Below are 27,068 nucleotides of genomic sequence, written 5' to 3'. Positions count from 1 at the left end.
GGGAGAAATGGGGCAGGAGGAAAGAGAGACAGACAGAGATTACAGCAAAATACTAACATTGGAGAATCTGGATAAAGGTTATCCGGGAATTTTTATACTATTGAAACTTTTCTGTAAATACCAAATAATGTCAAAATAAAAAAAATTAAAAATAAAAGGTGAAAATAAGTCAGAGAGGATTCATTCCTAGGACATCTTCACTAAAAACGTAAAATGCCCAGGAGAAAACCTAGTAAAAGATGTGCAAAACCTCTGAGAGAAATTGAAGACTTAAAATGAATGGAGGGATATACCAGGTAAAAGAATCGGGAGACTCAATATTGTCAAAGTCGATTCATCTCCAAATTCATACGTGGATTAAATGTAACCTCAATCAAGATACAGCTATGTTATTTTTTTTTGCTGAAAAATTGCAAGCTGATTCTGAAAGTTATATGAAAATGCCAAAGACCAAGAATGACCAACACAATTGGCAAGAAAAGCAACAAAGTTAGAGGAGTTACTGTAAAGTAGCTCCTTTAAAGTAAAGTTATCCAGACTTACTATAAAGTTGCAATAATTAAGAAACTGTAGTTTTGTGCAAGGATAGAAAAATGATACAATGGAAGAGAATAGAGAGTCTAGAAAGACTCAGATGTACATGCACTCTGCTTATGACAAAGGTGGCACTGCAGTGGGGTAGAGAGTCTTTTCAGGAGAAGATTCTGAGTCAATTGGATATCCACATTAAAATAAGAAACTTGACCCTTATCTCACACCACACACAGATATCAATCCCAGAAGGACTGTACAATTTTATATGCAAAAGAAAAATTATTAAACTTCTATAAGATACTCTCATAAAATATTTTTATGATCTTGGGGTAGGCAAAGTTCTCTTCAAAAGGATGTAAGACACACTCAATGTACAGGAAAGATTGATAAGTTATACTTTATTAAGATTAAGAATTTGGTTCATCAAAGAATACTATACTATTAAGAGAGTAAAAATAAAACACAAAGGGTTAAACACATAAAATAAACAATACATATTTGCACCAAAAATCCCTGTCATGGTAATTTATAGCATTGTATTTGTAATATTCAAGAGCTGGAAACAACTCACATTTCTACCATCAGTTGAATAGATCAATACATGGTCATGTGATCATTCAACGGAATATTCTACAGCAATAAAATGAGTCAAGTGTTGCTATAAACAGCAACATGAAGGAATCCCAAACATAATGTAGAGTTAAGGAAGTTAGACAGAAAAGAAAACATGCTACATAATTTTATATAAAGTTCAAAAATCGATAAAAATATTCTATGGCAGTAGAAGTTAGGAAAGTTGTTTTCTTTGGAGAGGAGGGAGGGTATAATGATTAGTGGGATGTAATGATGACTTCTGGAGTGCTGTTAATGCTCTCTTTATTGATCTGAGTTGGGCCATGACTAAGATATACACTTATTGCTTATACATTGTTCTCTATGACTATGCTTAAGTAAAAATGTTTATTAAAAAATCTTATTCCTCTTAACACTTCTTGCCTTGACCTGAAAAACGAATGAACAATGAGAAGAACCATATCTCACCATGAAATATCTTTCTTTTGAAGCCAGTTTTTCCACACTTTCTGCTCTTAGAGACATTTCACTCAAGGAGCATCCTAAGTACCAGTTAGCCCCTCCCTCTCTCTTACCTGAGCAGATCACAGAGGCTGTGTTTCCATGGGTACAGTCAGGAATGCCCAGGGCAGTCACAGGGCAATTCCACAGGAAGGACTCAGCCCCTGAGCAGTGAAATTGGGCTTCCCAGACCTGGTCACCTCCTTCCACAAAGTATGTTTCTTTTGGGGTAGAGATGGCGACTCCACAGCTGAGCTGATGACAGACAACATTGGCATTGGCCATGCTCCAGTGGGAGGCACAGAGCGTTCTCCATTCTCCAGAAATATTCATCTCCACTTGTCCCTCACACTGAGAGGTGCCATTTTTCATGAGCCGGACTTCTGTGTACTCTGATGGGAGAAAATAGGATTTCAGCCACATCCCAGTTTTCCTTAGCACGGTATGCAGGGAGGTTCAAGTTCTGCTCTGCATCTCACCTGAACAGACAACTTGAACAGCCCCACTGTGGTGGCAAGAGCCTCCTGGACAGGGCACTCTGGGGCAGAACCAGAGCTCAGGCTCCTGCCCCTCACACCAGAACTCTTCAGCCCAGACTCGTCCATCTGACTCTCTGAAGGGCACATCCCCCAGGACAGACACAGCCTTGCCACACCCCAGCTCCTCACAGATGACCTGGGCAGTGGGGAGTGTGAAGTTCCCATCAGACACTGGAGTCCAGTCTCTCCCAGAATGCACTTCTACTTGCCCTGAGCAGGGTCCATCCCCTCCAACCAGATGCACAAATCCTAAGAGAAAACAAACAAACCCAGTGAGTGTTCATGATTTTGGCTCAGCAATTGGAAACAACATTTCACAGGAAATGTTTGAAAGCTTTTCTTTTTCAGGGGTGGGGCATGGTGAGAGAACTTTACAGTTAGTGTCAGAATTGCATTTTCATGAGCGAGTTTCTGATGAGAATTCCAGAAGGATTTGCAAGGTCATTTTGGAATGGCTAAATCCCAGGAACATATACCTTGAAGTTGGTTAGAAATCTGAAGTCCTTATTTAGGGGTTTTGAAACTCCAAGACCCAACGAAAGTGCACTGTAGTGGGAATTCGAACTTGGATGCAGAGATATGAAGAGCTGAACTAATCCAGAGTTAAAAAAGAATCAAGGGATTCAAGAGATTAAAGGCCTATCAGTCAGACCAGTTTAGAGGACCATCCTGAGATTTCTTGGGATAGATTTCTGGCCAGCTCTCTTTCAGGGGCCAATCCTCAAGTGACTGAGGATAGGGGAAAATCATGAGTGCATGCCAAACTGTAGACAGACTCAAGGGAGGAAGTATAGATATTATAACTAGTTCGCCTTTAAGATTTCACATTTATTTATTTATTTTTTTCCAAGTAATTTTATTAGGATTATAATAGTTTATAACATTGTGTAATTTCCAGTGTACATTATTATTTATCAGTTCCTGGGTACACTTCATAGTGCTCATCCCCAGTAGTCTAATTTTTATCCATCACCATACATATGTGCCCCTTTATCCCTTTCGCCCATCACCCCTGCCCCACCTTTCCTCTCTGGTAACCACTAATCTGTTGTCTTTATCCATGTATTAGTTATCTCCCACATATGAGTGAAATCATGCAGTATTTGTGTTTCTCTGTCTGGCTTATCCAACAAGAAAATTAAAAGAAAAAAAAGAAAAAAAAAAGAGGAAAACATGGCCAGTATCCAGTATTTGTGGAACAAAAAAAGGTTTCACATTTTATTTTTCTGATAAGTTTTGAAGGTGAAAAATTACAAGAATTTCTTAGTTGGGCTGATTGTGAAAGAAGCTGTCCACAGATAAGTGGACACACTTTATTACCCTGGGTTTCTCCCTTCCACCTCCTAACTCTGCTACTCTCCATTTCTCCCACTGCAAACAAGAAAAAACAATCTTAAGAGCTACAAATGGACGGAAGGGAGAATGAAAAAGGGAAGCAACTTTTGTGGAAGTGGAGTGTGGGTGGGATGTGTGGTAGACTAAGTCGGGACGGTATGAGGTATGACTGAAGGAAGGAGACCAAGGGAGAGACTCATGATCATGATTTGGTCATCCAGGGACCATATTTTGCATAGAGGAAAGATAATTCAATGAACCTCCCCTCTCCAAATCATAAGGAACAATTTTTTAGACACTTGCCTGGTTTTTGAGTGTGCTCATGATTATTTATGTAAGTGGTAGAATTTTTTCTGGTAAAGGACTCTGATTGCATAAGTATGCGCACTTTGAGGCAGGTATGATAGATTTTCAGAAAGAATGTTCTAAAAAAATAAAAATCTGCTACAGAGAGCAGGAAAGAACAGGAACGACACCACAGGATTTAAAGAATTGAAGGATCAGCTTGACCTCTTATACAAGAATGAACGGTGAGAGAGAAGATGATCTGCTTGTCCTTCATTTCTTCATTTCCATCTCTCCAGAGAGACTCAGGTTAGGACTCCTAGTCTGCTCTGGTTGGGAGGTTGGTCATAGGCTACTCATAATCACTTTTTACATAATAAGTTGTTAGTTTCTACATTAATCCCATGAGATCACAAACTTAGAAAGAACAAGAAAGAAATACTTCTTGTATGCTATTTTACTTAGCCTGACACTATTAGATACTGAAATATATGCTGAACAATCAATAAGGTCTTGTACACATCAGTATAGAGCCTTCTAATGCAAATTACTATTAATTCTTTTTCATTTTCTACTTGATTTAAAAATTCACATGGAAGAATATGTAAAAATTGCAAGGGAATTTACGAAACAGAAGGCTGATATGAGGGGATAAGATATTAAAAATATTAAAACCAACTATGTTCGTGTGTAACGATAGACTACAGTGTAATGGAGCAGAATATAAATATCTAATAGACTCAGAGACACACACACATATACACACATATAGAAATCTGGTATTTGAAAAAGTTAATATTTTAAATCATTAGAGAAGATAAATTATTCAATAAATAGTGTTGAAAAACTTAGGGATAGATTTAAAAATAATAACATAAAAACCCTACTTGCTATCAATCTCTAAAATAAATTTTATAGTAATTAAATATATACACATCAGAAGTGAAGTGTAAGACACCGAGAGAAAAAAATAACTTACACATATCTTTTGAAAAATAAAGTTGATTGTAAAGAAGATTCATTCTAGGGCTTTCCCATCAACACAAATTTTTTCAGCGTGTCATGTAACATGACCCCACATTTCCATATTGACTATGATCCGGAAATCCTTTCATTGGTTTATGATTTGGTAAGGACATATTAATATCTGTGCAAGACTGGTATCGTTAGTGAAAAGTGAAGTTTTAATAATCCGATAATTCCACAGTTGTTGTCTGAGTTAAAATAGAATTTGGGCTTAAAGCAGATAACATCCACTTGTTTGGTGCCATTTCTCTTTTTATTGGAAAGTAAACGAAGTTTCTGTACAAATGAGGGCTGAGGAAGAGCCCAACTGACATGGAGCTCCTAGCTGAACTCCTGACTGGTTCATCTGAAAGGAGGGAGTGAAATTTTTAGGGTGAAGACTGTGCTTACACTGATAGCTCCTGTCCAGCTCTTTGTCCTTTTAATGGAAATCAGTCCTCTTGACCTGACCTGAAAAAAGTCAGGGCACATTTCTGAAATTCTGCCTAAGCAGAAGAGGTGGCAGAGAAAAAGCAGTTTTACCAAGGACTACCGAATTTAGAATTAATAAATTTAACCTAATGCCACAGAAGCCCCGAAGGATCAACATAACAAAAATGGAAAGTAACAAAAATCCCTAAAATTTGGAATCCATGTCTTACACTGTAGAGAACTAGGTTCACATATTGGGCCATAAATATGAAGAGATACACACTGTTATTTTGATCAAAAAGAAAGAAGGCACCCAGGCCCACACCAAGCAAAATATGGCCTCTTTCAATGCTAAGATTAAAGATCAACAAGCTTTAAAGGGTGTAATTAATATTGTGGATGCTCAAGTACTGTGTTCTTATTTTGGGCCAGAGCAGACAGACCTGGGGAGGTTCTGTCACAAGAGTGAGTTGTTCGAGGTTACAGAGTTAGAGAATACTGTTGGCTTCCAGAAAGCCTCTTCTGTCCTGTTTCCTGTTCTCAATGACAGCTCCACGTCCCAGGTTACTGCACAACATCTCATCTTCCTTCAGGTCATGTGTTAAGCATATATCATGGCCCACTCTCCTTGGTACGTCACCTCTATTCTTCTCTCACATAGGTGGCCTCCATTTTCCAAATTCAGCCCATTTGTAAGAAAGACGTCAACCTGAGTCATTGGAGGGATCTCAGGGGGCCAGGTCTTCAGGAAACTACTCTTATTGCACCCGTGCCTGAGCCTGGGAGATCCTCCATTTTCTACATCTCAGCTTCTGCTCAGGGCTCTTTTGGCCAGAAGAAATGTCCCCTCTCATTGTTATAGCTTTGGGGCTCAATTTTATCTCAAGAAGAAAGACAGCAAGGCTGAACAGGTTGAACAGGTTGGTTTTCATCATCTTTCATCTGGATACCATGTATATTCTTCCTCTCAGACCAAGACTGCCTTCTCTATCCTGCCTATAGCTGTTAATTATCTGCATCCAAATGAACTCTCAGGGCCTCTGACCATCAGCCTCACCTGCCTCTGTATCCTTTTGGCTCTTATCCATCACTCCAGGCTCTACTATTCTGGGTGGAACAGAACACAGTGTTGCCTGAGATAGGGGAACTGTCTCCATTGGATGTGGTATTTGGCCACTCAGAGATACAAAAAGATCAAAATTTTCCTTGAAGACCAAACTTGCTCTCTACCTTGGGCTGACCACTCAGCCTTGAAAGCTAGAGGTGGTCAGCATGACCTTTCTGTTGAGGTGCAGCAAAGGGCAAGGAGAGTGGGTCACTGGAGGCCCAGAAATAGGCAAAAATTGAGCCTCTGTTTGGGAAATGATGATAATGGAGAGAGAGGAGAGGCTTCAAAGGAGGCATAGCTAAACTCTGTGCACAGGTCTGTTATTTAGATAGGAAAAAGGTATTCAAAGGCAACAGTGAGAGTCCATTTTCATGTCGTTTTATTCAAAATACAAACATCTTTTTAGAGTTTGCCATATTCCAGGAACATTGGTAGATGCTGGGAGTGTAAATCACAATAAAACAATGTTCTTATATTTGTAGGGCTTTAACCTAAAGCCTTCTCCTAGTGGAGGAGAAAACAAGTAGACAGTTTTAAGCCTTCTGAGGAGTTTATGAGAGGCCTGGATAGCACATAGAAAGGGAAACTGCCTCTGCATAGGGTGTTGATTTATATGAATCAATGCTACCCAAGGCAAAATGAAAACTGTGGTCAGATATATCCTTGTCTGGGCTCTTGCTGTATAAATATCCCGTGTCCTTAGGCACATGTAGCATTCTCCACATCACACTTGGATCCTCAGTGCTGTTCAGAGAGACCCCTATGTGCCCTTTGTCAGCTCCTATTGACATTCCCCTCCTGCTCAGCTACTATAAGCCTTTCTACCTTCTTCAAAAATTGTGTTTACTCCCTTACTCCCATTCTTATGAAATAAACCCCCAAATACAATTCTCATATCATTTAAGCCATCAGGTATAAACTATATAATCTCTTACCATAAAACACAAAAATTAATGTTTTATTGCCTCCACCACTGACTTGCCAGTGCATGGCTAAGTATCCCTCCAAAATCTGAGTCTATACAGATGTTTTAAAAGAAAAAATGGAGAAAGAACCTTTTCTAGTGACAATGGAAGGAGAACCTGTGACTCAGAGCATTTCATCCACAGTTCTCTGGTCCTACTGGCCAAAGAGGTATGAATATTTAAGTTTAAATTTGCAAAGGAGATTTGCAATTTGCCATAAATCCATAAATTCCTCTCTGATTTGTTTAATGATATCCCCTATGCCTCTACTTCTACTAACCTAGTGCAAAACAGTGTCTCACGCTATGCGTACAAAAACAATCCAACTGAGGAAAGTACATCCTCATTCTTGTCCCTCTCTCTAATAGGCTCACTGTACAAAGGGAGTACGTGTGGTGATTTGCAAATGTTTCACTCTTACAAAAAGTAAATTATAAAAAAAATTATGAAGATGAATTTTAATTGGGATAAGAGAATAAAGTATTTTGTCAGGTAAGGCCTCTGGAGAAGACAAGAATGGCAGTTGAGACTTATAAGAAGAGAGTAAATGAAGCCCATCATTCACAGATGCTTTGTGTACTCAGGGTTGTTGGGTAGATGTCTCAGGCCTCTCTAGCCCCTCCATTTTCTATTGTCCCAGTATTCAGACACCAGCTTCCTTGGAACTTTCCATTCTTTCAGCCACAGGACAATGCACTGACCTTACCTGAGCAGATGACCCCTGCATCCTCCTGGTGGTTGCAATTCTGCTGTCCCCAGCCTCTGGAAGGGCACTTCCACACATGGGACTCCTTTCCTGTGCATTTCAGGTCGTCCAGCCAGATGGGGCCTGATCCCGCCCCAAAGTAAGCAGAGATGGTGGCATCGAAGGCCTCTCCACAGCCCAGCTGTCTGCATACCACTTGGGCATCACTCAGGTCCCAGCTGTCATCACAGATGGTGCCCCAGGAGCCCTGGTGAAGGATCTCCACTCTGCCGGCACAGTGACTTCCCCCGTTCACCAGGCAGAGCTGTCTGCTGTCTGAGGAGAGAGAGTCATGCCAAAGGGACATTTAACAGTGAATGAGAAGGGTTTTCTGTCTACAGGACCCCCTCACCTGAGCAGTGAGCAGTGCTCTCCTCTGAGGCTGCAGAGCCTGCTGGGCCAGATATGGAATTGTTGCCCCTGGGCAGCATCTGGATCTGGTTTCCTAGCGATCAGAGAGTCATAGGGTTGAAAAATGGGAAAGAACAGGAAAAATTAAGTTGAAAATAATCTAGTGAGTAGTCTGAGATAGAAGGTGTTACGTAGGTCCTATCAGAGGTAACCTTTTGATTTGTAGAGTTCTGCATAGCATCTGAGAGAGATATACAGGAAATGTTAGAATCTTTACTCTGAGCAGGTAGACGAGTTCAGAGTCACTGTAATGGGCTAGCAGCTGGATGGATTTCTGAGGAACCACACACATTTCGGTGCCATCGACCTGAGAGTTAGAAGGATTAGATTAAAGGGAATGAAGTGAAGAACAGGGCTAAGCTCATCAGAAGCTTTAGGTAGCAGTTATGAATTCTATACCAATCAGAATTGTTCTTTTTCTTATAGTCATTCAGACCTGAAAAATCAGTGGATCATAAGACAGGCCACAGTTTGCCCGAGAATATTTCACTTATGATTCTAGGCTTCAGACTCCAGATCTGGATACTTAATTTCGAAAACGGTATTCCTCTTCAAGTAGACTGGGCAACCTCACATGAAAGATGATGTCAGATGATCTGGATTGACATTGGCCAGACTCCACTGGGAATCAGAGAATATTGTTCCTTCTCCCAAACAAATCTAATTGCTACTTAGACTTCATGTCAGGAATTGCAATGATTCAAAATTTGGACTTATTTGTTTTCTGGGGAAAAAATATCATGTATTGCTAACCCCACACAGAGCAGAAATAGATTATAGTCCTGCTCTGAAAGCACTTGAATAGACAATTTTGATGGACTCACTGTATTATTATTCTCTCCTTTTTACTGATGAGTAAAGTGACGTAAAGGGAGGTTAACTAATGTCTATCAAGATTGCCCTTTAAGTAAATGATGAAGTAGAAAATAAAACCTAGAAATTCTGCTTCCAAGAAGAATGGAGGAATTCACAGCAGGCCAATGGTCCTACTGTGTACAACTAAAAAAGCTGGAAAATAGAAAAAAAAAGTAAAGATTTTAGATTTTTGTGGATACAACATGGACTAAATACAGCAGTCTGTCCTTATCTTTGGTTTCATTTTCCATGATTTCCGTTACCTGCAGTCAACTCTAGTCTGAAAATATTAAATGGGAGATTCCAGAAATAAACAACTCATAAGTTTTAAATTGCACACAATTCTGAGTATCATGATGAAATCTCGAGCCCTCCAGCCAGCTCCATCCTACCCATGACATGAATCATCCCTTTGTCCAGGGTATCCATGCTTATGTTACCCACCCATTAGTCACTTAGTAGCCCTTTTGGTTATCAGATCAACTGTTGCAGTACCTCGGTGCTTGTGTTCAAGTAACCTTCATTTTTCTTAATAAGGGCCCCAAAGTGCAAGAGTAATGATGCTGGCAATTTGGATATGCCAAGGAGAAGCCATAAAGTGCTTCTTTTAAGTGAAAAGGTGAAAGTTCTCCACTTAATAAGGAAAGGAAAGAGATCATGCTGAGGTTGCTAAGATCTATGGTAACTTTTATTACAGTCTATTGTAATAATTGTTCTATATTATTATTTGTTATTGTTGTTAATCTATTACTATGCCTAATTTATAAGTTGAGCTTTATCATAGGTATGTATGAATAGGAAAAAACATACTACCTATAGGGTTCGGTGGTATCTGTGGTTTCAGGCATTCACTGGGGGTCTTGGAACACATTCCCTGCAGATAAGGTGCGACTACTATATGCTAAAATTCCGAAGAGTGGAGATAATTTCATTGTTAACCAAAGGTCTCCAGCTTCTTTTTCTCTAAGGGAATGTCCCAATTTAGTGTATGAGTTAATGGCTCAGGATCTGGGCTTCGGTAAGGCAGAGGACTACTGCTGGGACAGAGAAGGCAGCATAACTTTAGGGGTTACTTGGTGTTACAGTGACAGAATTGGAGACTTGAGGGCCACTCCCACATAACAGGCTTTCTTCTCAAATATTTGCCCAGTATAAAATCTGTGGAGGGCAGGAGGCTAAAGAACTATGTCAAAAATCTTGGAAAGCAGAGTGGATATTCCCTCATTCTCTTGGGTGCTGAGCTACCAAAACATTGCAGCATTATTCTTCACAGGCTCTCAACTGAAATCCCTGAAAGCCCACACCACGGGAACAGAGGAAAAGCAGAGGTAGACTCAGTGTTACCAGAACTGCAACCCAGACTTGTTCCAGCTCAGTTCTGGGTTGTCTTTAGACACTTGGTTTATCAGTACCTCCTCCTCCACCTGCCAAGCAGAGCAAAAGATGAATCCTTTCTGGTGTTAGAAAATATATCTGCAGTATCTTACTTTTTCATACCCAATTTTTAGCATTCAGTAAAAAGTTACATGGCATGTAAAAAGATGGGAATCACATGACAAATTAAAGTGAAAAAAAGGAAGATAAGAGAAGGCAGAAATACACACGATAAAAATGTTGGAGTTAGCAGATAATAATTTTAACCATGATCAACATATTTAGGAAAAAAGAGGAAAGGAGAGAACAACTGGTGAAAAGATAAAAAACAATTAACAAGTAATTGTAAATATATTAAAAATACCAAAGTAAAAGTTACCAACTGACAATAAAAGTCTATAGTTAAGAATTGAATGAATTGGTTGAAAAGAATTTTAGGTAGTTTTTTCAAGACGGAGTTAGTGACTTAGGGGAGTTCTAGAGAGAAGAGAAGAGAAAAAGCAGTGAAGAGACAGAGAGAGAGCAGCAGAAGCAGTATTTGAAGAGATAATATTTTGAGAATTAAAAAAAATGGATGAAATGTATAACTCACATATTCAAGAAGCTCAGAGATTCCCAGAAAGACATGAAAACCTCCACACCTAGTAAAGCTGCTGAATCAAAGGAAAAGAGGAAAATATGGAACAATAACATTTGTTTAATGCAAAATAGGAGATAAAAAGGAATATAAAGCAGGTGGGTCAATTAAAAGCAAATGGTAGATACTACCCAAGTGATATGAGCAATTGCATTTAAAAATAAATGGATTAGATGCTTCAAGTAAAAGCCAATCTAGATACAACAGCAACATTCAAGTAAGTGCTACTTGCAAGATATTCACCTTATATATGAAGGCACAGAAAGGTTGAAAGTAAAATGATGCAAAAAAAGTATGTACTATGTAAACACTAACGTAAGAAAACTGGAGTAGCTGTTTCAATATCACAAAAAGTAGCCTTAAGACAAGATACACTAATTGAGTTAAAGAGGGAATTTTCACCATTATAATGGGATAAGCCCTTAATAAAGATGTTATAGATATTAAAATCCAAGAAAGATGTTAAAACATAGCTTTGAAGTATATAGTAATACGTTATAGAATGAAAAGAAGAAATAAGCAAATTCACAATCAAAATGGGGGAACTTTAACATAACTTTTTCATAGCAGCTAGACCAAGTAGACAATAAAGAAGGAAGAATATAGGAGATGTAAAACAACATGATCAACACATTTAACTAAATAATGTATTTATAACATGCACCCAACGATGAAAGCATTCATATTATTGTAAACGCACATGGAAGATTTATCAAAAATTACCAAATGATAGGACAAAAACTTTCAGATAATTGAATTCACACAGAATGCTTTCTCTGACCACAGTGAAATTAAATTAACAATTAATAAGAAAATATAGTTAGCAATCCCTAAATTTTGGGAAATTAAGTAACACTCTTCCAAAAAAATACATAGGTCTAGAAATAAATTTAAAAAATTAGAAAACATTGTGAAATAATGATTATAAAAATATGATGTAACTAAACTCCTCTAATGCAACTAAAGTAGTGCCTATGGAAATTTTATACGTAGATTTAGAAAAGAGGAAAGACTGAAAATGGAAAAAAAAGTGCAAACTTCCATTTAAGAAACTAGGAGATGAGCAAATAAAGCCTAAAGGAAGTAGAACGCTGGAATTAATAAAGATGGAAACAAAAATTAGTGAAAAAGGAGGCAAACATAAGATAGAGAAAATACAGAAAACCCCCTTTGAATGTGGTTCATTGAAAATTGATAAACAACAAGCAATACTAATCAAGAAGATTGAAAAAATGAACTTAACAATACCAAGGATGAAAACAGAGGCATCGCTATAAATCACAGATTTTTGGTAACAGTTTTATTGAGATACAATTTACCCACTTAATGTGGATAAATACCCAGAAGAGTTCCAATTTCCTATAACCTTGCTAACACATGTATTTTTGGGTTTTTTGACAATAGCTATCCTAACAGGCGTGAGGTGATATCTCATTATGATTTTGATTTATATTTCCCTTGTGATTAGTGATGTTGATCTTTTTGTAGACCTGTTGGCCATTTGTATGTCTTCTTTGGAGAAATGTCTATTCAAGTCCTTAGCCAATTTTTAAAGTGGGTTATTAGGAGTTTTTTTGCTCTTGATTTGTAGAAGTTCCTTACGTATTTTGGAAATTAACCTTTTATCAGATATATGGTTTGAAGATATTTTCTCCCATTTCATCGGTTGCTTTTTCACACGACTGATGTTTGCTTTGCTGTGCAGAAGCTTTTTAGTTTGATATTGCTCCACTAGTCTATTTTTGCTTTTGTTGCCTGTTCATTTAAAATCATTGCCATATCCATGAATCATTTATATATTTATTCACATACTTATTTGTTAACATTTGACCAATATAGAAGAAAATAAATAAGGATATGGAGGGCTTGATATATATCAACATATGTGTGTGTGCACATACAAGAATACGGGGACCTCTGTTATATGGATATAACAGGCATAGGTGTTTAGCTTTGTATCTAAAACAATTTGAATTCTACAATACATCGTATCCCCTTACATTTTATTTCTTTCAGGAAGCCTTCCTAGACCACTCCTAAGTATATTCTTTGACTTTATATTGTGTTCCTAAAGTAGCCTTAACTTTTCTTTCCAGTTTTATTGGGATATAATTGACATACAAAATTTTGTAGGTTTAAGGTGTGCAAGGAGTTGATTTATACACTTACACTTATGTATTACAAAAGGATTACCACATTAGTGTTAGTTAATGCCTTCATCACCTCACATAGTTATCATTTCTATTTTGCAGTGAGGACATTTAAGATTTACTATCTTTAGCAACTTTTTTTTTTCTGGTGAGGAAGATTGGCCCTGAGTTAACATCTGTTGCCAATCTTCCTCTTTTTGCTTAAGGAAGATTGTCTCTGAACTAATATCTGTGTCAATCTTCCTCTATTTTGTATGTGGGACACCCTGACAGCATGGCTTGATGAGCGGTGTGTAGGTCTGTGCCCTGGATCCGAACCCATGAACCCCAGGTCACAGAAGCAGAGTGTGCAAACATAACCACCACACCACCAGGCCAGCCCCTCTCTTAGCAACTTTTAACTGTATAAAACAGTTTTGTGAACTATAATCGTAATGCTATGCACTACATCCCCAGAACTTATTTGTCTTCTAACTGGAAGTTCGTACCCTTTGACTAACACCTTCCCATTTCCACCAGCCCCCAGACCCTGGTAACCATCATTCTACTCTGTTTCTATGAATTCAGCTTTTTGAAATTCCACATATAAGTGATATCATATAGTATTTGTCTTTCTCTGTCGGACTTATTTCACTTAGCCTAATGTTGTCCAGGTCCCTCATTAGCCTATGAGCTTTACTGTGAACTGTGTTTACCGCTGTAACATTGGTGCCTATTTGAGGGCAATGAAGGACTATTATATCTAGCAATATAGTGTACCAGGTACTCTGGGGGAACCCTCCAGTATGTGGAGGAAATGCTTCAAAGAACAACCAAGGAACAATCCATGAGACCAGTCTGATATATAAGATATAAACAAGCAGGAGAAACAGGTTAGCTCTGGGAAAATTCGGATGGGAGCCCTTTTAAGGATATTATGCCTTGGGCCTGTATTGAGGAGCAATGTGGGAACTGTAATGAGGACTCCCCTTACATCAGGACCATATAAGGGCTCAAATGTGTTGTGAGGAGCTATGGTGGTCACCTGGGCTACTGGCAGTAGCAGAAACAAGTCTCTTGTTAAGGAAATCATCCCCAGTTTAGACCTTCATGAGTACCAAATAGTTAGCACAGGAGGAGGCAAGCCACCGTCTCAAAGAGGCTTTCTTCCAACAATACATATAAAATTGCAAACTAGTCTACCTAATAATCTTTTACCCCATCACCCTTCTTCCTCTCTTTCTTTCTTTCCACATAACAAATCATCTGATAAAATATCAAATTTACTTGCATATATTGGTGTCTTATCAATCCTCCTCCAGAATCTGCTCCAGAAAGGTAGAGATTTTTCTTTAAATTTTGTTCACTGCTATATCATGAGTACCTACAAACTTTCCTGACGCACAACACTCAGTAAATATTTGATGGATAGATGAACAGTAAATGAATGAACCAATAGAAACCAAACAATAATTTTAGATTTCCAACAAACTCAGACGATGGATTTATCATATAAAGAACATACAGCCATATATAAAATATTTTAAAAATGAATAAAATCAAGAAGATGTGCAACTACAAGAGTTTATTGGAAATGAGCAGATACATTTGAAAAACAAATAGAACTTTTAATTATGAAGAGTATAATAGTTAAAATAAAACACTCACTGGATGAGTTATACGTCAGACCAGATACACATGAACAAAGAGTAAATGGACTGGAATGTAAGTCCCACATATTACCACGAATGTGGAACAAAGAGTCAAAGAAATAAAAAAACCGAAAAGAAAGTTAAGAAATATGGAAAATAAAATGACAAGATATAACATATGCGTAATTAAGTTCCAGAAGAGAGGGAGCGCAGAGCAGTGAGAGAGAGAGAGAGAGGTTGGAATGGGCTATATTTGAAAATATAATGGATGAGAATTTCCAAGTGATGCAAAGAACTCAAAATATATCAATAACCACAATAAATAAATCTGTTATAATAGTCAGTTAAAAAACAAAGGATATCAGATTAGATATTTAAAAAAAATAGTCAAATAATCTTTGTAAGAAATATCTAAAATACTAGAATACAGAAAATCTGCAAATAATCATATAAGATATATGGGGCAAAGACAAACAAATAAAAACTGTGATATTTATATTAATAGAAGACAAAATAGACTTTAAGATTCAAAGAATTATTAAGAACCAGAAAATAAATCAGTAATGAAAAATATTTTAATCCACTAGGAAGATATAATAATTTAAAATCTATATGTCTTCAATGAAAAGCCTCAAAATATATAACTCAGTGATGTTGGAACTAAGGAGATCACATCTATCTCAATAAATGATAGGTCAAGCAGACAAACAGTAACAAAAATTATAAGATTTGACCTAATCTATTAACCTGGTATTAGATCTTATACACATAATAAAGAGTGTACACATTTCTAACAAGTATAAATGGAACATTTACAAAAATTGATTAGTACTCATCCATAGAATAAGTTTAAGCAATGTCAAAGAATTGGTACAACAGTGATCACATAATCTGATCAAAATGAAATTGTTAAAAATAAATCCAAAAGATAAAAAAAAATTCCCCTATATGTTTGGAAATTAAAAAAAGAAAATCTATGTGCAAATTGTTTGAGGGTCAAAGAAGAAATCATAAAGTAAAAATGGTTCAAAATGAAAATGAAATTTCCACTTTTTTAAACATTGAAATGTAGCTAAAGCAGTACCTAGAGAGAAATTTATAGCTAAAGTGCTTATAGTATAAGAGATAAAAAAGATGAAAATTAATTAAATAAAGATTCCTTTAAATTGAGAAAAGAAGGGACTACTTCTAAGGAAAGTAGAAGGAACAATAAAAAGGGAAGAAAATGTTTGATAAAATAGAGCAGACCACAAAGTCCAAAGATGGTTCTTTGAAAAGATTAATAAAATAGAAAAATCTATGAAAAGAATGTCAGATCCTGGAAGTATTTTGCTGTAAAGGTGACAGACCTTCCTGACAGACTCGGTAGGAGATGTGAGAGAAAAAGAAGAATCAGGGATGGCTGCAAGGTTTTGGCCTGAGCTGTGGATGGAACACGTTTGTTTCGGGGGTGAGGGGATCAGGAGCTCAGTTGGATGGGTTAATTTGAGATGTGTATTAGATATCCAACTGCAGAAGCCAAGTACACGGAGATACAAGTTTGGGTATGTGGGGAGAGAGCTGGGCCCAAGATATAAATTTGTGAGCTGATGGCACATAAAAAATATTTGTAACCATGAGATTAAATGTGATCACCAAATGTGGGTTGGAGATATTAAAAAGAAGAGGCTCTGCATTGAGTCCCTGGGTCACCCCACAATTAAGAGTTCTGGGAAAAGAGATTGACTTAGCAAACAACAGTAGGAAGGAGTGACCAGTGAAGTAGAATAAAAACCAAAAGAGTGTTGTGTCTTAGAAGTCAGATAAAGAAATATACTGAAAGGAGGGAGTCATCAACTTTGCTAAATATTACTGATATATCAATCAAAACCAACCAACCAATGAAACAACAACAACTGAGAACAGATCATTGAATTAGCGATGTGGGGATCATTGACGGGCTTTACAGGGGGGAGTTTCAGCAGAGTGAGGGGGCAGAAAAACCTGATATAATTCAGAGGGAAATTGCAGAGAGTGATTGCAGACGGCTCTCAGGAGGAGTTTGCTGTAAAAGGGGATAAAGATAAGGAGCAGTAGCTGTTGAGAAAATTGGAGCAAGAGTTTGCTCATTTGTTTTGAGATGGGAGAGAGAACAACATGTTTGCATGTTAGTAGATATTCAGTAGAAAGTGAAGAATGGATGGGGTGTGAGAGACGGGGGAGAACTCCCTCAGGCATGCCCTTGAGGGGAGTTGGTGGGACGGCATCTAGTACACAAGTGGAGGAACTGGATTCAGATGGGAGCCACTGAAGAAGCAGAGGAGAATTGTTGATAGGTGCATAGATATGGTAGTGAGTTTCTGGGAAGTCTCCTTCTGATTGCTTTAATTGTAATTGGAATGCAGGCTGGCATCTTTTAGCCAGGTTGTTAAGCAATTGAATATACCTCTCCTTATAGTATCACAGAATAAAGCCCATATCACACCGCTGTATTTTATTTTGTGATGGAACTATCATGTATCTAAAGTGTCTCACCCATCTAAAGTGTAATTCCTATCTTGTGCAAATGGCATAACACCATCACACACAGCAAAATAAATTCAGATACAATAAGGTTTTAGATGCTCTTCAGTGAAACTATAAAATTATTAAATTAAATAAAATTATTACTATTTTTAGATTTTTATTTATTTTATTTTTCCTGTTTCTCCCAAAGGCCCCCGGTACATAGTTGTGTACATTTTAGTTGTGGGTCCTTCTAGTTGTGGCATGTGGGATGCCGCCTCAGCATGGCTTGACGAGTGGTGCCATGTTCACGCTCAGGATTGGAACTGGTGAAACCCTGGGCCACTGAAGCAGAGCACGTGAACTTAACCACTCTGCCACGGGGCCGGCCCCCTAAATAAAATTATTAAATAAAGTGATTAAAAGTAATTTGGGGATGAAGAATGGCATTTGAAGCATCACATTAAAGGCAGAAATCATAAAGGTAACGCATTGAAGATTTGGTCACATAACCCCCCCACCACATACACACCCCTAAAAACATTAATATGCAAAAAATTGGGGAACATATTTACAAAATAGACATTAATACTAAGAGTAAGTAATAGTAAGACAAACAGTAAATGATGTTAGCTTATAAAGAATTCCTATAAATAAATAAGAAAATGAAAAACAGGAGAAAAAATAAAAATTGTCACAACAGATATCTTAGGACTGCAATATGAGAAAGAAGATAATATTTGTATATATAGGGTCAATATGGATAAAAAACATGATATAATACACTTGTGGCAAGGTTATGAAAAAAATAATACTCAGTTAATGTTTTAGAGAATTAAAGCTATTGAATTAAAGCTATTGAATATTAAAGCTATTCTGATGGGCAATATATATCAGAGGCCTTCAGAATGGTTATCTTGAAAAAATAATAATGGCTTTTCTATTATGTCAGTGTGTTTGGTCAATGTATGTATTTGTAAAAACTTCATCACAGCATCATAAAAGAAAACATAAATATACAACAAATAGTCTTAGATAAGTAAGTTGTGATTCAATAATAGAGTGAAATACTGGCAACCATACAAATGACATAGAAGATATTTTAACAGGTCAGAAAGAAATTTAAAATTTATCATTAATTTTGAAAGTGGATATAAAATGGTGTCCAGGAACTTTATGATCCAATGCCCTCAATTAAAGCAGAGATTTAGTGTACAGAAAGACTCTAAAGGGAGTTGGTGGAACGTGACTTTTACTGTAAAGACTCTGTAGCATGTGCCAGGCTCAGGAAATATTTAACGCCCTTTGACACCATGATGCCAACGTTGAAATTTCACAAGTAGACGGGATGAATTCATGTGAACTGAGTGCTTTAGTGTGTGAACACATGCTTTAACAATATGATTCTACAAAAACTTCTCTCTGAGGAAAAATTATGCTTGTCTGAGTGAGGTGAGACTTCTTCTTGGCCTAATGAGAAACTTATTCATTGTTCTCATAGCATTAATGGAGAGGCCAAAATGGAATCAGAGTACCAATTTTATATAGCCATGTGTCTGCATAATGGCGTTTCCGTCAACAGTGGACCACACATACGATGGCGGTCCCAAAGATTAGTACCATATAGTCTAGGTATGTGGTAGGCTGTATCATCTAGGTTTGTGTAAGTACATTCTGTGATGTTTATACAACAATGAAATTGCCTAACGACACATGTCTCAGAATGTATTCCCACCATTAAGTGATGCATGACTGTATTTTTTTTCAAGAGTCCACGTCTACCCTGAAAAGCCTGCAAAGCCTGAAAAGCCTGAAAAAGGACAACCATAATTAGCTTATGGCCAGAACCCAAGGAATGGAAAAGTCCCAAGAAGTACAACAAGGGAGTGAGGAGCAGAACTTCTTGCTCCTGTTCGGAGGAGTAGAATTTCCCAAAGAAGAGAGACAGAGACTTCTGACTGGAGGGGCTTGAAATAAGGAGGAAACATGGGTTAAGGAAGGGATAGAGAGATGAGGAGCATTGCTAAAGCATGACTCTGACGTGTTCTGGACAAACCATAGGACAAAGGCCCATATCTAAAACAGTTGACTTTCCACGCATGTGGCTACATCATTCTCATTTCAGGAGCTCAAACACTGATATCTTGGACTCTCCTGAGTCAGGGGCCCAGTGGAGACTAGATTTCATGTAGGATCTGAGAGAACTACAAGGGAGAAAATTCACCATAAGGATATTCATAAGCACAGGTTCTTCCTAAATAGCAGATCCTTTAAGATGTCATGGAACAAGTTCTAGTACCCCAGTGGGGCAGGGAAAAAGTGACCAAGAGAGGAACATCCTGAAGTCTCTAAGGCAGATCCCTCTTCTGCCCTCAGTGCTCTAATATAAGTCCATCTATGAGCACTGATATCTGGCATCAGTTTTTTCTGTGCTGCATGGTGGGGTTGGAGAACCACCAGTCAACCCAAGAGGTAGGAAGGGAAAACACCACAGGCAGGAAGGCAAATTTCTGCCAAGAACCCAATGCTGGGAAAATACTACAGTAAAGCAGAAAAATGTCTGAGCTGTGGGTTTGTGGGGAAGAAGAAGAAAGTCAAAGTCAGGCCTAGACTGCAGGTGCAGGGTTATCTGAGAGTATAATTATAGTTTACATTAGGAGGGCTTTCTTTATATGCAGGAAGGTTTCCATATCTGCCTTCATCATATACACAGACACACCCATCATTACCACCACTACCAACCCCAGCAGTCTGGCTTAGAGAGTGTAAGTTCTATGAGTGCATATCTAAAAATTTGACTTCCACTGGGCAGACATTTGCATGCCCACACATTTAGCTTTTACATACTCTTCAAACTTATGTTCACTCATTTCCTCTCTCTCTCTCACATGCACACATATGTACACACACACACATATGTACACACACACACACAAGTCCATAGACTAAAAGAGCAGAAATACCAAAATACTGGTGGAGACAGAGATGATATGGAGTACAGGAAGGACAGATAGAGACCCACCCTGAGGAAGTTCCTCGGCCATAATCCATAGAAACTGGGAAGTGATCAGACATTTTCTGAGCTTTTAGGTATTGTGGGGCTGAAACACAGACTCAGTCAATCTGAAAACAAACTTTCTATCTCTGCAACATCTCACTGCTGAACTTGAAAAACAGAGTCCCACAGGAGAAAATTCAACATTCAGTGTCACTAAAGATCACATTTGGTCAAGACCAAATGGCCAATAGAGAGGCGTTCTCTTTACAATCCCAGGGATCATTCCCCCAGAGTCTTAGAGCTAATCCGGTAACTCTGCTGATCTTAGGAAGTGAGGCGATGCTTACCTTGATCACTTGCTACAACACTGAAGAGGAGAATAACAAGACCTTGGAGAAAGCAGTGTCCATTCATGGTCATTCTGATCCTCCTATCTTCAGGTACCAGCCTCAGCTTTCCCAAACCATACAAAGAATCCTTCTGGTCCTTAATGGCAGCTCCTACAGCAGGAAGGGGACTATATAGTCCCATCCCCTGACATCGCCATCTTCCAGCAGCCAATAGAAACCCTGTTTAACATCTTCCCTGCCATCAGAGACTGTATAAAAGGAAACTTTTTGAAGTTCAAACACCAATTAGATGCTGAATCTTAAATTTCTCCTTATATGAGATCGAAGGTTTTCTAACGTCAGATGTCATTCTCTTCCTCAAAGTTGATACAGAAAAGCTGTGTTAAAATAAATACAGGTGGCTTTCTTTTCTCTGCCACAGGGATCTGGCTGAATGATTAGTTCAGCTCAGCTGGTGGGATCAGTCAGATGCACTGTTTCTGAGTCAGTTCTACATCCCATGGGCCCAAGAAAAGATTATTTTTGTTTAATGAAGTTTAGGTCTCCACCGTGAAATGACGAACGTGTTGTGGCTGCAAAGAAACAAGAATCTAACAGTAAGAACAAAAAGTCAGGTGATTAGAAAATTGGAATCAGAAAGATGAAAAATTTGCGGGTAAGTGAAAAAAAGTTGAGATGGACATCAAGGGGACATGATTATTGGATTTATAGGGCGAGCTTTTCTCTCCTTTCATTTCTCGTAAAGCGAAAAGCCTCATAAAGATCCAGGGCTCCTAATGACATCAAGTACAAAGTCTGTCTTTCCTTTCCATCCCTCCCATCACAGAGAACTTTTTGCCCCGAAGACTACCAGCACAGACACTTCACCTAGGAATAAATTATAGTTCCCTGGGACATGGTGGGACTACAGATGACAAATTAGTTACAAAATTAATCCCATTTTACAACATGGCAATCTGTCCCTGACAATCCAGTCTTCAGAAAGTGAGTCCCCTCCTGTTCCTGGGTCCTGTTTTTCAACATTTCTGTCCCTATGTCTCCACTTCTTCAGTTAATTTTCTTATAAACTCGTTAGTCTACTTTCACATTCTATTCAGGCCTCTTTGAGTAAATATATAAGATGGCTGTCATTACAGTGCTTGGGAATGAAATCAGTTTTACACAAATTGCTTATCTCACTCTTCTATCAATAAAACAAGTATTTATTATTTTATCACTTAAAAAGTTTTTTATTGAGATATAATATATAAGATAGTGTACACGTAAGGTGTACAACATGTTGATTTGATACATTTATATATCACAATATGATTACCACCATAGCATTAGCTAACATCTCTATCATATCATATAATTATTGTTTCTTTTTTGTGGTGAGAAAAATTAAGATCTAGTCTCTCAGCAACTTTGAAGTTTATAATACATTATTGTTGTTTATAATCACTATTCTGCACATTAGATCACCAGGATTTATTTATCTACTGGTTGCAAGTTTGTGCCCTTAAACAACATCTCTCCGGTTCCTCCAACTCCCAGCCCCTCATAACCACCACTGTACTCTCTGTTCTTACGAGTTTGGTTTTTTGATTCTTCATATAGTGATATCAAACAGTGTTTGTCTTTCTCGCTGATTTGTCTTACTTAGCATAATGCCCACAGCCTAATGTAATCCCCCTGTTGATTTTTGCTTTTGTTGCTTGTCTTGTGGCATCATATCCAAAAAATCATTCATTGCCAAGAGCAATGTCAAGCAGTTTCTTCCTTATATTTTCTTCTAGGAGTTGTATGGTATTAGGTCTTATGTTACTGTTTTTAATCCATTTTGAGTTAACTTTTGTGAGTGATGTAAGACAGGGATCCAAATTCATTTTTCTGCATTTGGTTATCTAGTATTCTCAACATCATTTGTGGAAGAGGCTATCTTTTCCCCATTGAGTGTTCTTGGCTCCCTTGGTGAATATTAGTTGACTGTATAAGCAGGGGTTTATTTATGGGCTCTATTCTGTTCTATTGGTCTATGTGTATATTTTTATGCCAGTACCATACTCTTTTGATTACTATATCATTGTAGCATAGTTTGAAATCAGAATGTGTGATGCGTCTGGATTTGTTCTTTTTCTCATAATTGCTTTTTCTATTCAGGGTCTTTTGTGGATCTACACGATTTTTAAGATTGTTTTTTCTATTTCTGTGGAATATGCCCTTGAGGTTTTCATAGGGATTGTGTTGAATCTATAGATTGCTTTGGGTAGTATGGACATTTTGACAATATTAAATACAAGGATTTCTTGAACATAACGCTAACAAGGGCAACAAAAGCAAAAATAGACAAGTGGGACTATATGAAACTAAAAAGCTTCTGTACAGTAAAGGAAACAATCAACAGAGTGAAAGAGGAACTCATACAACTCAATAGCAAAAAACCAAATAACCCAATTAAAAAATGGGCAAAATACTTGAATAAACATTTCTCCAAAGAAGACATACAAATGGCAAATGGGTATATGAAAAGATTCTCAGCATCTTTAATCATCAGAGAAATATAAATCAAAACCACAATGAGACACCACCTCATACTTGTTGGGATGGCTATTATATAAATAAGAGAGAACAAATATTGGTCAGCATGTGGAGAAATTGGAACACTTGTACACTGCTGGTAAGAAAGGTACAGTCCTATGGAAAATAGTATGACAGTTCCTCAAAACATTAAAAATAGAACTACCATATCATCCTGCAATCTTGTTTCTGATTATATATTCAAAAGAATTGAAACTAGGATCTCAAAGAGACATGTGCACTCCCTTGTTCATTGAAGCATTATTAACAATAACCAAGGTATGGAAGCAACTTAAATGTCCATCAGTGGATGAATGGATAAAGAAAATGTGGTATATACCTACAACAGAATATTACTCAGCCTTAGAAAATGTGGAAATCCTGCCATATTCAACAACACGGGTGAACCTGGAGGATATTACACTAAATGAAATACACCAGTCATAGAAGGACAAATATTGCATGATTCCACTTATATGAAGTATCTAAAATTGTCAAACTCATAGAAGCAGAGAGCAGAATTGGTGGTTCCTAGGGATTTAGGGGAGGGAGAGATAGGTAGTTGCTGTTCAATGTGTATAAAGTCTTGGTTATGCAAAATAAATATATTCCAGAGATCTGTTGTACAACATTGTGCCCATAGTTAACAATACTGTATTGTGCACTTAATTTGTTGAGAGGGTAGATCTCATGTTAAGTGTTCTGACCACAATTAAAAAAAAAGTCAGTTGAACTAAGTGTGCTTGATAACATAGTAAAATTGAGAATCAGGCAATTATTTAAATTTGGGATTGTTCTCTTTATTACGTGATAATTTGGAAGCTGGTCATAAACAACCATTATTGCTTACTGACACGCTAGTTATAGAAGGGAAAAGTTCTTCAGAGAATGTTTGAATTGTGGAATCAATTCTTAGTATTTCTGCAATAGAAGAAATCAGTCTGATCTTGACTTTGTAAAGATGTGAATTGGATAGCCAGGCTTGTTTAGTTGTCTAGTAGCTTTGGTATTTTTAATTATCTTAGTACTCTCATCTAATGGAGTAAAGAATGAATGCTTGATATTTTTCAATTGCAGATAAGATTGAAAGTCAAAAACAAAAGCTAAAAGTTTGAAAGGAAAGAGTTTCTAAAGATTGTGGTTATGATATGCTCCACAATTAAACAGCATTTATTAGCCAAGTCATTGATAATCTTAATATTGCTCTTTTGTGAAAAGTTGTCACCTTACACATTTGATAGAATGTTTTGTCCTAACATCTGTGCCAATCTTGCTCTATTTTGTGTGGGATGCTGCCACAGCATGGCTTGATACAGTGCTAGGTCTGTGCCAGGATCAGAACCTGCAAACCCTGGGCTACTGAAGCAGAGCTTGGGAACTTAACCACTATGCCACCAGACTGGCCCCAGAATGTTTTGAATGTTATTTTCTTTCAAAAGAAAAATCCATAAATTGGAATTTGTGAACCTGGAATCCATTTCTTTCTTCAAAAGTTAATTTAGATTTGACTAGTATTTTGGAGGACAAATTCTTGGAACTCACTACTGATGGAAGCATGGAGGTTAATTTTGAAGATACAGCATCACTTAATTTCAGATGAAAGTCTTAAAAATGAATACATATTTTAAATTTGCTGAAGTTGTTTTGATATCTCTTATCAAAATGCTGTCAACATGCATCTAACAGACTGATGTCCCTACTATGAGTACCATTAAAACTAAACATAGAAACTTCCCTGGGAGTAGCATTATAACCAATTCAACTTAGGTAGATAAGTTAATAAGCAAGAACCAAATACATTTGACACGTTAGTAATTTAAAAAAATTTAACATAGATATCATAGATAGTGTTCTTTGAAACTTTGAATATAGTCACTTACTATGTGGAATTGCTATTTCACGATAGCTTTTTGTGAATTTATTACAAATAACTTGCCAAATGACAAAATTTATGAAAACAATAATGATTTTCTTTGTCAATAATATGCAGACTCTTTGTGAAACGTGGCTATAGACTTGGTAATTCTTTTTTTCACCTCTGTTATGTTTGTTCCTATTGTATATTAAAAAGTAGCTTTATGTTTGTTGAATATAATAAAAATACGTTTGTTAAAAAATCTAGAATTTTATTTCAATTGCAATAGTGGTGGTTTTATATTTAAGAATTATTCTTTTTGTTATATCTCCCTGTTCAATATATGAAGTAGGAAGACTCAGAGAATATATTTGTGATATTGTCAGTATATGATATTTAAGGACAAAATGTAAAATAAGTGTAATTGCTTTTCAGTATTCTATCCATTTATCTGGTTCTGATCCAGTCCACGTGGGTGAGAGAGCATTTGTCAGTCAAGCTGAGAAGGAGGAGGGATGTGAGGACGCTCTTCCTTAGTTTATGATCCTCCCCAGAACTATCATTGCTCCTTCTGTCATGTGTTCCTCTGACAGAGCACTTGTCCTCTTCCGTCCTGCTAGCAATACTGCCCTGAATTCACATGGTCTTTTAGATGGGTCATATTTTAAATATTTATCAATTGATATGTTAATATGATTTGATATATAAATCAATACATAATGAAAAATTTAAAAATATGTCCCTTTGTAATTTCTGAATAAACCATACTCTAAATACTATAAAATTGCTTACCAAGTCATTAAGTCGTAGCTTCAGTGTTTCATCAAATCATTAAAAAAATTCCAAATAATTTTCTGATTTTTAGAAATTGTGGATATGAGTTTTTGCTGGATAAAGCTATCATCAGCTATATAATGCCCTAAGACCTGAGATCTGATTTGATGTAGGGAACAGCATCAGATTCTTTTGAATTCTACTTTATACTAATAGTCCTTGGATAACTTGAAGTTTCAATAATTTGAGAATTTCTTAGCATTAGTGATACTTTTCATGGTTTCAAATCCTCAGTTTCTGTTGATTCTAATAGCAATTATGTTTTAAAAATTTGTCCCTAAAATATTGCCTAAGAATTTTATTTATTTTCCTATTTAATTTCATTTAATATTTTGGCAGGATGTCATGATGGTTTAAAGTGAGAGCAGTTGCTGGGCTGCCCGGGTTTGAACCTCTGTTCTGTCACATAAGTTTTAAGTAGTTTTTATGCCTCAGCATCTTTATCTGCATGATTGTGATAGCAATTACAGTATCCAAATGAGTGAAAACACTTAGAATGGTGCCTGACATAGAACGAAGCACTATAAAAATGCTAGTTCTCATTTTTATTAATAAAATTAATGTTGTTAATGTCCACGATAGATGAGAGTTCAGAAGATTTTAGGGAAATTGTACCATTAATGGCGATGAAATTCACCAGACCTCCCTGGAACTCCCTACCCCCTCCAAACCACCCTTAGAGTCTGTTTAACCCTGTGACCTCCCTCCTTTCACAGGAGAGGGAAAGGCTACCATGTTGGTGAGTCTCACAGCAGCTGGTCAGTCCTTGTGGTCCCCGTTATGCCCTAACTCACCTATTCTTGACATGATACAAGGCTTTCTCCAAAAAGCCTTTCTTAAAGAGGCTAGAATTCCCATAAATAGTCACTCAAGGGCAACTTCTGAGATTTGCTTGCCTGGGATGGGTA

The 27,068-nt window shown here is 37.2% G+C and overlaps 1 protein-coding gene across 1 annotated transcript in view; it reads right to left on the bottom strand.

The window, feature by feature from the left end:
- The window catches only part of LOC124242973 (antigen WC1.1-like), a 41,382-nt gene extending 31,665 nt beyond the window's left edge, over positions 1-9,717 (bottom strand). The window contains 5 exon segments of the mRNA XM_046668498.1: positions 1,683-2,000; positions 2,088-2,396; positions 7,984-8,298; positions 8,375-8,467; positions 9,681-9,717. Coding sequence (XP_046524454.1) covers positions 1,683-2,000; positions 2,088-2,396; positions 7,984-8,298; positions 8,375-8,467; positions 9,681-9,717 — 1,072 coding nt within the window.
- Positions 9,718-27,068: the final 17,351 nt, after the last annotated feature.

Source organism: Equus quagga, chromosome 1, assembly GCF_021613505.1.
Source record: "Equus quagga isolate Etosha38 chromosome 1, UCLA_HA_Equagga_1.0, whole genome shotgun sequence".
NCBI classification, from domain to species: domain Eukaryota; kingdom Metazoa; phylum Chordata; class Mammalia; order Perissodactyla; family Equidae; genus Equus; species Equus quagga.
Note: the sequence above shows the minus strand (reverse complement) of the source record. Positions and strands in the feature narration are given on the sequence as shown.